The 15,401-nt window shown below is 41.4% G+C and overlaps 1 protein-coding gene across 1 annotated transcript in view; it reads right to left on the bottom strand.

The window, feature by feature from the left end:
- Positions 1-15,401, bottom strand: part of AK8 (adenylate kinase 8) — a gene marked incomplete at both ends in the record, with an annotated part of 73,700 nt that overhangs the window by 23,027 nt on the left and 35,272 nt on the right. Inside the window, 1 exon segment of the mRNA XM_082327370.1 lies at positions 6,423-6,564. Within this exon segment, the coding sequence (XP_082183496.1) occupies positions 6,423-6,564 (142 nt within the window).

The raw sequence follows: 15,401 nt of genomic DNA, 5'->3' as shown, positions 1-15,401 counted from the left end.
CCTTCATGCCGGAGCAATGTATACCTTTTTATGCGCAGCTGTTACACATAACGTAACGGGAGCTTCCCTGATCTATTTTGCCCATTATAGAGTGCTCAGCGATGCCTCTTGCAACAGAGGCAGATCAGGAAACAAAGGTAAATGGCTTAATTAAAATCTCGTCAATGAACAGGGTAAGTCTCAAAATACTGGCATCAAGAGATAACACAATGACTGAATCATTGTAGCTTGGAAAAGGCTACAGGGGTAGCAACCGTGGATTAAACTGATCCCACTCACCCAGTGAAGCAGACAAGTCATTCACCAGCCCAGGTGAGAGGAAGATTCGTTAACTTTGCCCAGGAAGCACAATCTGTAATGGATTCTGGCTGGGGAAAAAACCTTGCAATTTTTATCCCTTGGCCAGGGTGTTCTGCTCCCTCAGAGCGTGGCTATGCGCGTACCCGACGTACAGGCAGCGTAGATGAGAGGTGAGTACCTCCACTGGACTGGGGAAGAAAAACAAGAATTCATCACCTAAAACACACGCTGCAAAATATGGTTTTATTTCATAAGCATACCATAGACTTCAAGAAGATCCTGCCCTTTTAGCTCCCACTGTCTTGCCCCTTGGTTTTTACCGAACCAGTCAGTCTGTTTGACTTTGGACAGGCGACGGAGGAGGAAGAGGCTAGCTGAGATGGGAGCGCTGCTGTGCAAAGTGCTAATAAAAAGGAAACCAATTAGCATTAGGGAAGACAACAGTCAATAAACCAGCAACCACATAATGGCTCTGGTAAAAGCGAGCTGCGTTCTAAACAGAAGAGACAAAAACGAGAATGATTGAAACAGAGAATTGGTCTGCCTATTATTTTTACTACTTTCTTTATAAATTGAGCCAAATCGTACATAGGTCACTTGGACTTTTCCTACTGTTTCTCTCTCTCTCCCTAGTGTAGGCAAATTTTATTGTACTGATTTAGTACCTTGATTACCACATCATTTTTCTGTTGTTTTTTCTTTCCCCCTGAAGATGAGGAGAAAATAAGAAGATATAATTATAACATTTCTTCTTTGTTACTCATCAGATTTTTGTATGCCATCAATTAAAAACACATCTATTATAAATACACAATATCCATCGTTTAAATTAGGCCAAAGTTTTAAAAATGCCCTGTAAGATTTTTCCATGTCAGAATAATTCAATCACTATTATGTTTCCTCGATGCAACTATTTTGGGACTTAGCTTGTTCCTTGATAGGATTTTAATTAAGTCATTTACATTTAATTTCCAAATATGTAGCTGTAATAGAAGGCAGCAAGGAAATGAAAAGACAAAAAGAAACCTGAAGACAGCCAATCTTTAACAAAAATATTTCTGATATAAAAATGAATCTGAGGAATACACAGTCAGTGATAAGTATTCCAGTCCATGTCTGGTAAACTCTCAGATAATGGCAGCATGGTAGGGTCACCGGGGTTCTATTAGCTCAATTAATGAGGAGTAAGATAAGGCTAACACCTAGCTCTTCAAACGGCTAAAAAATAGAGCTGATAGTAATGGAGTTATTAACCTTCGCCAGCCATTGAATTTTGCTGCTGATTCAAACTCCATTTCCTAGTTCAGGCCTCCATTAATAGGCTGTTTATTATCCCTAATCCACATTGGGATCAGCTGCAGAAATATGAAAGACCCATGTACAGACCAAATAGTTAAAAAAAAAAAAAAAATGTTTTTCCATTCTGATTTTTCCCTTTTCAACATATTCACAGATTCTACCTTAGAAATGAGGAACTTCATTATCCTAAACTGTTTGAGTACAGGTTCTTAGAAGTGTGATGAAAAAGAAGCTTTAAATATATTATGTAAAAAGATGACATCATTGGGGATACAGCCACATCGTTTTGAAGACCAAATAAAACACTGCTGGAAAACTTGCACTGGAGAAGCTACTGCTGTTTATTTTCCCTACTGGGAAAGAAAAAAACTTTAATATTGGAAAAATGGGTATTTGAAATATATTATATATGTATTGTTAGGTCAATCCTCAAGTTCATCCCTCCCCTGCCCAGCTTTGTCTGTCCACTTGTTGTGTTGTTTGTAGACAACAAACTGCTGTAATACAATTAATCAATACTGAAATGTAAAACAACCGACCCTGGATTCAGATCAGATGGAAAAAACAAAGGAAATGATGGAGCAGAGGAACTGGGAATCCCAGGACACCCTTAGCAGCAGAGCCCATCAGCACAGATGGAAGGGCTTGCTTTATCAGCTTCAGGAGAACTCTAACACGAACCTGGCTACAAGTTTAACTACAGAGATCTTGAATTCAAGGGTCTTTAGGCTCCTTGCTGAGTTTGTACACGCTCAATTGAGATTTGTGACACTTTTTGTCATTTTTCGCTGTATTTTCAGTGAAAGACACACTGTATAGTTACCATAGTTTACACACACAAGACATTCTTCCCAAATCTATCACAGTGACTTCTAATAGAATATCAGCAATATGAGTAACGGAGTTAAGATCAAAATAAAAAAATGGTTATGGTAATATATATACATCTAGTATACAGTGCTACCCTCAAAACTGAATGCAGTTCTGGTTGTCCCACCTCAGAAAAGAAACAGCTAGAATAACTAGAGAAGGTAGAGAACAGGGGGACAGCATGGTCGGAAGAGTGAAAGGACTTTTGGGAAAGGAAAGGATAACCAGACCAAGGCTCTTTGCCTAGGAAAGAGATGACTGAATGGGCATATACAAGAGGCTTATAAAATCAGGAGTGTTAGGAGAGCACAAACAGGGAATGCTTATAACTGTGTTTCAATAGAAGAAAGGAACCGGGGAAAAACACTGAAGTATTTTCATACGACACCCAGTGAAAAAGTAAAACTCCTTTCCATACAACTTGGTGGAAGCCAAAAGTAGAGTGTGTTGAAAAAGAGACTATAAAGTCAAGGAAAATGGGCTATTAGACAGTTGTCCAGATGACCCTCTGGCTCAGGGAATCCTTAAACTGCTGATTGCCTTAAGCTGGCCTGGAACCAGCAGACAGCTGGTCAGGAACCAGCTGAAGCTAATGACAAGAGATAGATAACAGATGACACTGTTGCTGCTGAATCTTATTTTAACTGTAAGTTTGGGAGAGAGCAGAAGGGGATAAGAAAGATTTTGGTAGATATTAGAGTTTTCTATGTATTAGAACTATCCACGACTACACTATATATTTCCTATTGTTACTCAAGCATTAACAATAAAAAAAGTTAAAATACCTATTTACACTCATTTGGATGAGGAACTGAATTCAGTCCTTTGCGTTAGTAGTTCTGAGCTTCAGATACCAACCTGTAATTGTATTTGGATTCCCGCTTACCGTAGGCACTAAGAGGTTAATGGTGTTCTTTTACTAGATAGCTGAGAGACCACTAATAGATTCAGCTTCTTATTTGCCCTAAAGGCTGCCACAGTTCAATACGATTAGGATCCTGTCCACTTAAGCAGTAACTGCTTCACAGGGAGGAACACAGAAAGCAATGCCTGTCTTCTCTGAGGACAGAAAGAGCAGTTCTTTGGTAGACAGGTTTTGTCTGATACGGGCAGGTTTTCCTGTACCAGTCTGTGAGAAAGCCTGGGCTCTACTACAAATTCTAATTTAAAGAAAACCCTGTACCTTACTTTTTCAGGGGAAAATGAATTATTTTCCTTTTTGTTCCAGGGCAGTTCTTTGGATGCAGTGGCTGATGCTGTATGAGTTTTTTTTATTATTACATTTTAACAAACTTTATAGCCCATTTTGTTTGTTTTCAAATAACTTTATTTTCCTTCTTTTCTACCATCAATTACTAGGTTTGTTTTTCTTTCCGTAAGATGGAGGAGTCAGGAGACTGATCCTGCTCAATGCGGTATAATTTAGTATTATGTGTACTAGCTTTATGAGGTGGGAGTCAGATAAAACATAGTATTTGAACACTAACCATTTATTAGCTCTAAGGAATAGATTTATGACTTGACAAGCAGACAATAACTCTGTGTTCTGATCAACCAAAGAGGTCTACTTTGAGTTCAAAACACAGAGTAACATACTCTTTCACAAATAATTTTGTTTACTGATGTGACTAGATTTTAATAATAAACTTGATATATATGTAAATTTATTTTAATCTAATTTCATCAACAGAGCCCTCCTAAAAATGAGACTTTGTAGATTGTTCTGTGTCTGATTTATAGATTTCTGCATCCTATTCCCAGATTGATTTCAAGGCTATAATTCTATCAGGTTTTTCTCCTGATGTCAGAAACACCACCTCTGCAGATAGTGTTTTATAACTAGCATCACAACTGAAACTGAATTACTGCCCTGCTATCCTATGCTGCAATATGTCCTTTTGTTTATAATCACCCTCTCTCCCTTATATACCTACTACAGTTTCATGGAAAATATCAGCTCCAAAATCAATCAGGTAGCATGATGTCTATTTTCGTCCCTTACTTCAACCCCCGTATAAAATAGTAGGGGCCAAATTCTTAACTCAGATACGAATGTGCAGAGCTCTTTAAAGAAAAAGGAAGCTGAGCAAATGGATCAGTGCCAAATTTCCACACATACAATTTTATAATGAGTTGTTGTTCCTCACTTGATGAGGTCTCCATCCTGGAAAGGAGCACATGGCACACACACGAGTATTCACCCTGATCTCAGGTACTCAGATACATGCGTAGGGACTCAGGACCCACCTTCTAAATGCACATGAAGACTAATCCATGGGAAATGTTATTTAACTGAATCTAGCATAAGCTTCAAGATTCTTTCTCCCTTTTTTCATGAAATGGATTCCTGTTTAAGATGCATTTTGTCTTACTTTCAATAAATAAAGCTACTGCTGTTTTCACATACTTTCATTTTTAAAGCTTGATGGCGTGACTGTTAGCTCCCTCCCTTTTCACTCTCCTCTTTTCTCTCTTTGCTGGTTTTGGCTGGGATAGAGTTAATTTTCTTCATAGTAGCTGGTATGGGGCTGTGTTTTGGATTTATGCTGGAAACGGTGTTGATAACCCCGGGATGGTTCCTTACCGCTGAGCAGCGCTTGCACGGAGTCCAGGCCTTTTCTGCCTCTCACCCCCCAGCAGCGAGCAGGCTGGGGGCCCAAGGAGCTGGGAGGGGACACGGCCGGGACAGCTGCCCCCCGCTGCCCAAAGGGACATCCCACACCGTATGGCGTCACGCTCAGCGCATAAAGCTGGGGAAGAAGGAGGAAGGGGGGGACGTTCGGAGCGATGGCGTTTGTCTTCCCAAGTCACCGTTACACGTGATGGAGCCCTGCTTTCCTGGGGATGGCTGAGCGCCTGCCTGCGATGGGAAGGAGGGAATGAATTCCGTGGTTTGCTTTGCTGGTGTGCGTGGCTTTTGCTTTCCCTATTAAACCGTCTTTATCTCAACCCACGAGCTTTCTCACTTTTACCCTTCCAATTCTCTCCCCCATCCCACTGCGGGGGGAGTGAGCAAGCGAGCCTGACCCAAAGGGAAAATTACCTCTGCCCCAGCCAAAACGAGCACCTCTCTCCAACTCAATCTTACCCTTTTACATCTTTCCACTATACGCTGTACGGGGAGCGGGGAGGGGATTGAGGGCAGCTACAGAGAAGACACAGGAAGAGTAACTTTGCCAACTTAAACACTTCTGTGGGTACTATACCTTTTCCACTACTAGTTTTTAGATAAGAATAAGCTTCCTGGAAGTATAAAGACTACAAATTTCTGATGTATGCCTTTGGAGTGGCCACTGTGTCAGCCAGCGGTATGGACTGAACCAGGAACCCCTGGAGGGGAACGGAGAAGCCTCTCAGCTTTGATGAGTACATCAGCATTTCAAATTCACACCACCCTCGGACCAGCTGTAAAGAGTAACTCCATTTTATTTGCCTGGCAGTCATAACAGTTCTCTTTTGATGCTCATTTCTCTTATATTACATTTCTGAACACTTCATTATACCTCAAATAAAACATAATTCTCATGTTGTTTTTAATTATTTCACAAAACCCAAAAGTCTCATAATGAGCTCCTCGCAATACTAATATAGTTCCATGATATTATGCCAATGCTAAAGAAAGAAGATGTAGATCCCCCCTCCTGCTGCAAATAAAATACACCTTCTGATATAATCCAAACTTTAATCCATTTCTTATGGTTTGCCTTTAGAGGCAACTCAAACAAATAACCAGAAGAACAAACCTTTTCTCTCTCCCACAGTTTGGCCATCTGGAGGATTTGTAAGGCCAATGCTCTATTTCCTACTCTCCAGGAGCAAGACCCCTTTTCTAGCTAAGGAAAGAATAAATAAATAAGATGCAACAGCCTATACAATGTCAATAAAGACCTGTATCTTTCCATAAACAAATTTTTCACCTATGTAATGTTGTGATTGCTAAATTTATATCTTACCTGTTTGGACTAAAATGCAATTTTTGCAGCTGTTCTCCCTGCTCTATGTCTCTCGGGAAGCCATAAAGCACCCACCCATTGGTCGTGCAGTCTAGTGCGTTCAGGCGTTCTGCCAGGATCTTCGTAACAAGGTTGTCTGGGACTGCAAAGGATTAAAAAGATGACATTTGTTTTGTATGCTGAGTCTGCAATTAAGGAGGATACAAACTACTTTTTCTGGTTAGACTGCTACAGGAACTAAAACACAGGGAGTTATTCCTGTTTATGATCGACAGATTTTGGAGAGAGGAGTTACTGTTGACTTTGCATATTTACTGTGCTACCATGGAACCCCCAGACTCAGAAGGAACTGTAGGACTAAAGCAAAGTATTTGGTAAGAACTGATGCCTACGTAATTTTGCAATGTACTTTTTCTCTCAGCCACACTGGGCTGATGTCACAATGAAGAGCGTGACATAACCTTATCAAAATGCAAAAATAATTACCTGAGTTGTGTAAAAGAAATCCTAAAACAGGAAAGAAATTTCTGTAGCTTTCTGCATTTAACTTAGCAGATGATAATGGTTCTGCCACAGCAGGCTAGATGCAGTATTTCTCCAATTTGCCCAAAGGCTTGAAGCTTTTATAACTGAAAATAAATTTCCAAAATGTATTTCAACCACTGTAATTACTGCATTGATGACTCCCTAATTTTAGAGATAAAAGTTCTCTTTCCTCTATTATTATTTTTCTTTAGGGCAAGGGAGAACATCAGCAAGATGCTGACTGGGATTACAATAACTATGCAGCTTTTAAAATTCTATTTAATGGGACACAGTGGGAAGGAGGTATCCTGCATATTTTCACTACAGCCTTCATAAAGTAAAATATTTCAATTGAGATAGATACTTAAACTTACGTATCTTGTAATTTTTTTTCTTTTTACAGAAAAATGAGATGATTAGGTTCAACAAGAGTGACTATAAATTTTGCAAGGACTCTTGCAATGTGTTGGGTTTGGTGTCAAATAACCCCAAAGAAAGGTCAGCAAAATCACCTCAAGCTACTTCTCCAAAAAGCAGCCAAAACAATTGTCAAGAAGCAATGAGAGTCCCTTCTCTTTATTTGTACAGTATGTCTAATACACTGTTGCCTCTACTGGAAACAAGCAATAAAAAATGCTACATAAATCCACATCATGGAATGTTGATGTTTTGATACTCACCCTGCCATTGCATCTGCATACAAAAATACAACAACAAGTGCTTGTAGGAGCGCATATGCGTCAGATTTCTAACAATGCAATTCGCTTTAGGACTAGCTGACAGGAATGCGCCTGTATTTTAGTAGAGTATATTATTATCAGTGCACATTTATACCCTGGGTACAAGCAGGTTTTAAACCGCAATAATAGAATCCGTTCGCTTCCTGAAATTTAACATTTCCTACAGACTTACACCTCGATCATGAAATTCATTACTTCTCCTTTAAATAATCAAATTACTGAGTTTACAGAATTGCACTCAGGATTCAATGTACCAGCAAAAAGGGAGGAAAACCGCAGGGAATTAATTAGAAAACAGATTAGTGTATTAATTGAGGATACCGACTTCACATTATAAAAAAAAACAAGTTAAGGAGAGTAATATCTGCTAACAGAAAAAAGGAATGGAATAAAACCAGACACCTGACAGAGAGCAAAATGACAATGCAAAACTAGGCATTCTGTTAAAAATGGGATTCATAAAATTAACTATACAATAGTGCAGCAGCAGGCAGAAATGTTATTAGGCAGATGATACTTATCTCTCCAAGACCCGAGCTGCAGGCAGGTACAGAGGGGATAACAGGAGAATTTCAGCGCTCTTTGCAGGGCACTTCTGCCTGCCCTCCAGGTTACAAGAACTAATACAAACCCGAGACATCCCGGTAGGAAGAAAGAAAAAAAACATCCCACCTTCTCTTTCCCCCAAATACATTCCATACAAAGACCAGTGGAATTTTCCTGGTAGTCTTGAATTTCTGGCTGCAGCATTAAACTTTCTGTCTTGATGCATGTTATTTTATCATGATTCCTATTGGAATCATTAACATGGATTTACAAAGATGCCAAATTACGTGGTTTTTTTGGAAACATTTTCAGAATGCTTAAAGACAGTTTTGCAAGGGATTTGAATGAAACCTACAAACCCAAGAGTAAAACTGCACTAAGGCAGGATTCTGCTGGAGCCGACATCCCTGCGAGACGAACAGGGAATCAGGGCAGAGGCTGAAAGCCCCAGGAATGGCACAGAGAAATAAGTGGGTATACTGTGCTGTTGAGCTTTCAGCAGCTCATAGGAGATTCTCCAGTTCCAGGGGCCAAGTTGCTTCCATCCTGCGTACGGGAAACGCTACAGCCTACGAGAAAATTAAAAAGCAATTGTGATGGGAACCAGGCAGCATCTCCTTCATCTGATCACTTCCCATAGGCCGCCTGATGATTGAAATCAATCCGGATCATTGAATCGATCCTGATGATTGAAATCCCCTACTTTGGTCACTGTTTTTGAACTTAAACTGAAGCAATCACAACAGGGGGGAAAAAAAAAAATCTAACAAGATGCAGTGACAATTAATTAACAATTTATCTAATGGCACGCCGGGTTTGGGTTTTTTGCGTAATTCTGGGGATATGTGGCAACCCCGACGCCTTGCTCATTTCAGCGATGACTGACTAGAAGATATCAGCAATACACTTTAGATTGCTTGTACGCTCATGTACATATATACATCACTGAATAATATAGATGCTTACATATTTTCTGTGCCTCTCTCTAAAGCCTGATGGTGAGAAATAAAACATAAACAAGTCAGACAGCAAGCTCTGCTCTCCTCTTGATTAGCAAACGTACCTATCACTTCAACACAATAGGGGAACATAGCGTGTTGGCTGTTCAATGGCATTACAAAGTACATCAGCTGCCCTTGAACAGGAACAGTCACACTTAAAACAGCTGCATTAAAACTGTAAAACATCTTCCACAGACCAGAGGGGAAAAAAAAAAAAAAAGGGAGAAAAAAGGAAGAAAGAAATCAGTATTATTCTTATTTTGCTGTGGTACAGGCAGAGTAGGTAATGAAGAACTCTGCAGTATGGTATTCCTTTTCGCTCATGTGGAACTGTCTCTTGAATGTAAGGCAAATTAATAACCTGTAATTGGAGGGGCACACAGTCTGTAAGTAACTAGCCAGAGATCTCCTGGCCTTAAGCACATGACCCAACGGGCTATATAGCAAAGTAAAATTGAGAGCTTTTCTGATGAGACAGTCAATCTACATGTTTTAAGTAGATTATGAAGCACAAGAGCTTTGAATAATCAATTCCTTTTCAACATAAGCTTGTGTGAGTTTCCAACTCTGAAAGTTGGGGGAATGAGGCCCTAGAGAGGTTTTACTTTATCATTAGAGAAGTCCAAAGATAAGTTTCTTGTAAAAATTACAATGTGCTACAAAGAGATATCCAGATTAGGTAATGTGGAAGCACATCTCTATTAAGGCGGGAAATCAAGGTACGGGAGTAAAATTCCCCCCTCAGAAGCAATGCTGCAGAGCTGCTGAGCTACGGCGATCGCCTGTGCCGAGGGCACCGGACACAGCTGCGGACCGAGGTCCCGGTGAACCTCAGAAGTGGTATACGCAGCAGAATGAGGCCACGACCAGCTCCATGCAGAAAGGTCATTCGTTCGTGCATACATTCTTGCCTAACATCAATACCGCACACTGTATCTCCTTTATCTCCCAGCTTGTCTGGGCCACGTTAATGGTCTAGACTATGCAGCTGAATTAGCAGCTGCGGACCTAAGAAGTGATCGAATCAATTCAAGGGTATGATCAGGCAGGGTACAGGGAGGCGAGGCTCAAAGTGCTGCTGTTCATGCTGGCACTGCTGCGTGGACACCTACAGATTTTCTGTCTACGGGGCTGTCAGTCAGCACCTTCCAGCAGACCATTTAAAAAATAAATTTACTTCCCAGAGCTTCAAAGGTTTTCACAAGTATAAAGTACTTCTCATGAAAAGTACTTCCTCGTGAAACTCATAGGAGTGTGGCCTATTAGCTCCTACCCAACCCATAGATCTGCAGGACTAATAGGAAACCGTATCAGGCAATCAGTTGACAAAATCATACCATCTGCTCAAGACAAAAGTAACAGAACATTAAAGGCAGAGTCTGAAAGGCAAAAACACTACTTGAGAGATTACAGGGCACTATTCTCCAATAGCTTCAATGCTGTCAGTGCTCCAAGCTATACAATTATCATATTTAAATTGATTCCTCCTCCATATATTTCCCTTTAAAACAGACTTTTGAAGGGTATTGACTCACTTCTCCAAAGCTATAGAACCTCCATTCTAAGTACAGCATAAATGCATTTGCAGATATAAATTGTCAGCTTTGTGCTGGAAAAAGTTTAAGGTCCTTTTGACAATATTGTCCATTTATCCTTTATCCTTCTCTTGGAGATGATTTTTTTTTTTTTTTTTTTTAGCTAGGTCTGAAGACTTTCACAGCTAATTCAGATGCCTGAGGCTTGATCCCAGTACTTGACAGTTAACATCTTGCCCTGAGTATAAGCCACTGCCAAAGGCTACTTTCCTGGATTGTCCTGTCAACCCTCAATTTAGCGAAGCATGAGATTTGCTTGCCTTATTGCCCTATAAACTCTGGATTATTCACAAGGGGTCATTTTATTTGGGTCTTTCAGAGAAGCCTTCTGCGTCCTTGTCCCCATTAAGGTCTTCAGAGATTGCATCCATTTGTTTGTAACGTGTTTGAGAACGATTTAACAGTGCTTTACCATCAGGTAGCTTGATGAATATTTTAATTTAACCCTGCCAACACAGCAGACTTGTTAAAACGAGCTATTTTTCCATTTCCTAGCCAATTTTGCTTACTCTAAAGAATAAAAAAAAATAACCCAAGAGCGACTTCAATGCAAACGGGGGGGCGGGGGGAGGAAAAGGCCCGGTTTTGCTCCGGTGCTGCAAGGCGAAGGGGAGCGTTTCCTCGGGCGGCGGCGACGGCGGAGCTCGGGGGGCGGCGGGGGCGCTCAGCCCGCGGAGCCCCGGCGGCGAAGGGGCTGGGTCCGGCGCCGCTCGGGCCCGCTCGGCCCCGGTTCGGGCCCCCTCGGCCCCCGCTCGGCCCCGGTTCGGGCCCCCTCGGCCCCCGCTCGGCCCCGGCTCGGGCCCCGCTCGGCCCCGCCGCCGTTGGTTGTTCTCTACCGCCACCTGCCGGGCGCGGCGGGCAGCGCGGGGCGGCGGCGGCAGCCGGTCCCGGCCCGGCGGGCAGCAGCCGCCGCCGCGGCAGGGACCTTTAACCGCCGAAACCTCGGTAATTCACGGGAACGGAGACCGCTCCGCAGCCCGCTTAGGCCTCCTTAATTACGGACACCGCCGGGCCGCCGCGCAAAACCTGAACATCGCTGGTTTTCCGATTTTTTTTTTGAGGCTAACGCGAAGCCGGCAAATAAAGAGGCAGCGCAGCAAATAACAATATTGACGTGGCGTGTGCAAGCGCCGAAACGCTTATTTAAGTCATTTCATCAAATGGAAAATTTACACAGAAATACAGCCTCCGCTTGCTCGTTTTACAGATACAGCACTGCTGAGAATGGCTTCCTGTAAGAATCGGAATAATTATTTTAATCCAGTAAAATAAATAATATGATAAAATAGTTCATTTCCACATTTTAAATATTTTTGTTTCTTCAACTATATTAGAACCTCTTCTTTTGGGGGGGGGGGGGTTAGTCATTTAAAATAGGAATGAATTGTATTAAAGAGGAAGCAATGACATTTTTAAAGCAGGTACGATCCCAAATTATCAATCAAATGATACATGATAAATCAAGACTTTCAGAAATGCACATTAAAGGAGCGCATCATGCTTTCCCACAGTTATCAAGCCAGAGATTCAGGAATCTACATCTGATCACGTTTAGTGACTTGATAAGGTTCCAGCCCCTTACGCTGCTTTACCTGTTAGTGGCATCTTCAGATTTGGAAATTCAGTCCAAATTGCGTATCCAGCACACAAAAAAAGCTTTTTTTCCCCTAAAACCAGCCCCTGTGCTGGTGGCAGTGCCTGCGTGCGTGTGCCTGACGGCGCAGGCTGCCAGCGAGGCACGGGATGATCCCGGGGCTGACACTAAGGTCCAGACCTGCACCGTGGCTCCAGCTGAATTCGCTTTTCTGCCTTAGTTTACCCACCTGCAAGGCAAAAGCTACTCTGAATTACCTCACAGGGATATTTCTAACCTGGAAGTTTCTAAAACTGGTAACAAAATGTATATTTGCACTACTTTTTACCCCTTCAGCTTCTGCAGAGAGAATACAGCTAGACACAAGACAGCAAGCGCAGTTCTAACCCATCTAACGCATCATTTCCATTATCGACCAAGTTCCCTATTTCCTCCTTATTTCTAAACTAGTTCAGCTCTACAGAAGAACACGGGGCTTGTGACAGGAGAGAATTTGGCCTACAAAACCCTTTTTGACAGTGATAATATTGAATATTGATAATATTCAAAAAAGAATAAATTTGGTCTGATAAACATGGTGAAAAACATCTTGGCTTTCTATACCAAATACTGATTCACCATGCGATGAGAAGAGCGGACGTTACGGGGTTTGTCGTCCCTCACCGGCAATGCCTGGTGCCGGGACGCACTCCGGATCCCCAGCAGTGGGATCAGCTGCCCAGTCCTGTGTCTCTCCCCTTGCTGCTCCTTCCTGACACCTACCAGCCACATTAAAGCCACAATCAAAAATGTAAAGCGATACACAAGAGCTATTCAATGTTTTGCTTGTCATAAAAAAAAGCCTGTTTCATACAGGAGCCTGATTCTGTATGTACGGCACCCGGTGAAACAGAGCCAAAGCCAGAATTTGATGTTAAACTCCAAAGACCGTATGCTGCCAACATGCAACGTGCTTTTCCTTCCAGTCGTCTCATAGAAACTCACGTGATTTCCCCATCCCAAACTCCAAAGAGAATTCAAGTCAGCAGCCCTTTGCAGAGGAGCGAGCGCTGCAAGCAGAGTACCAGGAAAGGAAACACCACATTTCTAAGTTTTTTAACTATGACTATCAGCAATGAAGATCAAAATAAATAGTAAAGATAAATACTTAGCATTTATGGTGTGCTTTGCTGTTTGAAAGTCCCTGGCAAGCATGAGGCCCTGTATGGTCAAGGGCCACAACTTCACTCACATTCACGAGGGTTCGTGGCACTTTGGGGGGGCACAATGATGCCCGCGGACCAAAAATGGGAACTGTGGGCACCTGATATATTTCAGCTTACAACCCGTTCTACCCCCTCCCTCATGCAAACCCACAGACTCAGCAGCACTGTCCCTCTGAGCTGGGATGCCTGATATTGGACTATCGATACTGCAGTAACAATAACAACGGTGAATATCACTGCAAAACCAGGAGACCGGCAAAATTTATATAGGCAGGACCATATCCACTAACTGACCGATGACCACAATGGCTCCAGAAAACAATTGCACCAGACTCTTAAATAAAAAAATCCCATTTATGTTGTCTAGTCTGGCTTCTAGGGTTGGCTTTTTGGGGTGGGTTTTTTTGTTCTTTTGTTTTGTTTGTTTGTTTACTCTTAAATGTGACGGCCTTTAAAAATGTCTTTGTAGGCTGAGTCTCCCCCGTGTTACTTCAGCCCTGAATATCTGCTAGCCAGATATAGCAATTTTGATTGTTGCGTGTTGTGTAGAATAAAGAAAAATATATTCTAGATTTTCAAATAAAGGAAAAGGGGACTCTGATGTATCATACTGTAGTGATTCAACACAAAAAAAAGTAAAATTCAGGAAAGAAGATGACAACTTACTGCCTATATGCCTTCATGTAAAACTTTCTATTCTACAACCTTGCATCTTTCATTAAAATATGGACACCAAAAACAGAAAGAAAAAATATGTAAATTTTATTTTGTTCTCTTGACCACCAATTTTCTCCTAGTAGGAAAAAAGACTGCTACCTATTTTCCATAAAAAAAACCTTTGTAGCAGTCCCAGAGGAAAAGTCAAAAGTTTGACTTGAAAAACGGAGCTACTTCAAAAGCATTGTCAAACAGAGGTGAAGGTTTCTTAAAAATGCATACATTAAAGTATGGTGTATTCATAAATATCTCTGTAACTTTACACAGTATATTTGTGATTGAGGTGCATATATAGGTGAACATACAGCATCGTTATAAAACTAACTTAAATAAAGTAGAAAATCAATTTGTTTATTAGCTACTGTTTGGGCTCTGTGTGTGTGTGCGCCTGTGTGTGTGCATGTGTGTGAAAAATGAAAGAAAAATGGAGAGTTTTTTTCAATAATAAAAAGGGAGTTGCACTGCAGGGCCCCTAAAGCTTGTGAAAAATTAAACTCGACGGATTCAAACTGTCCTATTTCCACTTCAAAAGAGAAGAGGCACTGAGCTCTTCCCAACTTATCTTCAAACGCCCAGCACCCTAGAAAGTTTCTTTAAAAAAAATAAAGTCTCTAGTTCCCCCAAGCACTGTACCCGTTACTGTAGCTGCTGTCTCTCCCTCTTCTAATTATACCCATGTGAGTCTATTAATCAACTTGTAAATTATTTAGAGAGCCATGCGCTGTCTTCAGCTAGTACAAACACACTGCATGCAAAGACTTGCTGAAAACCAATGGAGCTCCCAAAGGGTCTCTCTCCAATGTTCAGACAGCTTGCAGCTCGCCAGTACAGCGCTGTTAAAAACAAGAAATAACACTAAGCTTACCTCCTCAGATATAAAGATTTACTCAGCCTTTCAACTCTGAAACTCTTTGCAAGTTTTTAACAAAGAGGAAGCTGCTCTATTGTCAAATCTTTACTTCACACTTAGTGACGAGAATATTAATTTGATGTCAAAAAAACAAACCCAAGTGCTTTCAGTGAGACTGTGATCACAATCACCAGGGGACCCCAACT

This window comes from Platalea leucorodia (assembly GCF_965183815.1).
Source record: "Platalea leucorodia genome assembly, chromosome: 15".
Lineage (NCBI taxonomy): Eukaryota > Metazoa > Chordata > Aves > Pelecaniformes > Threskiornithidae > Platalea > Platalea leucorodia.
The sequence above is the reverse complement of the archived record's forward strand: the minus strand, read 5'-3'. Positions and strand labels throughout refer to the sequence as shown.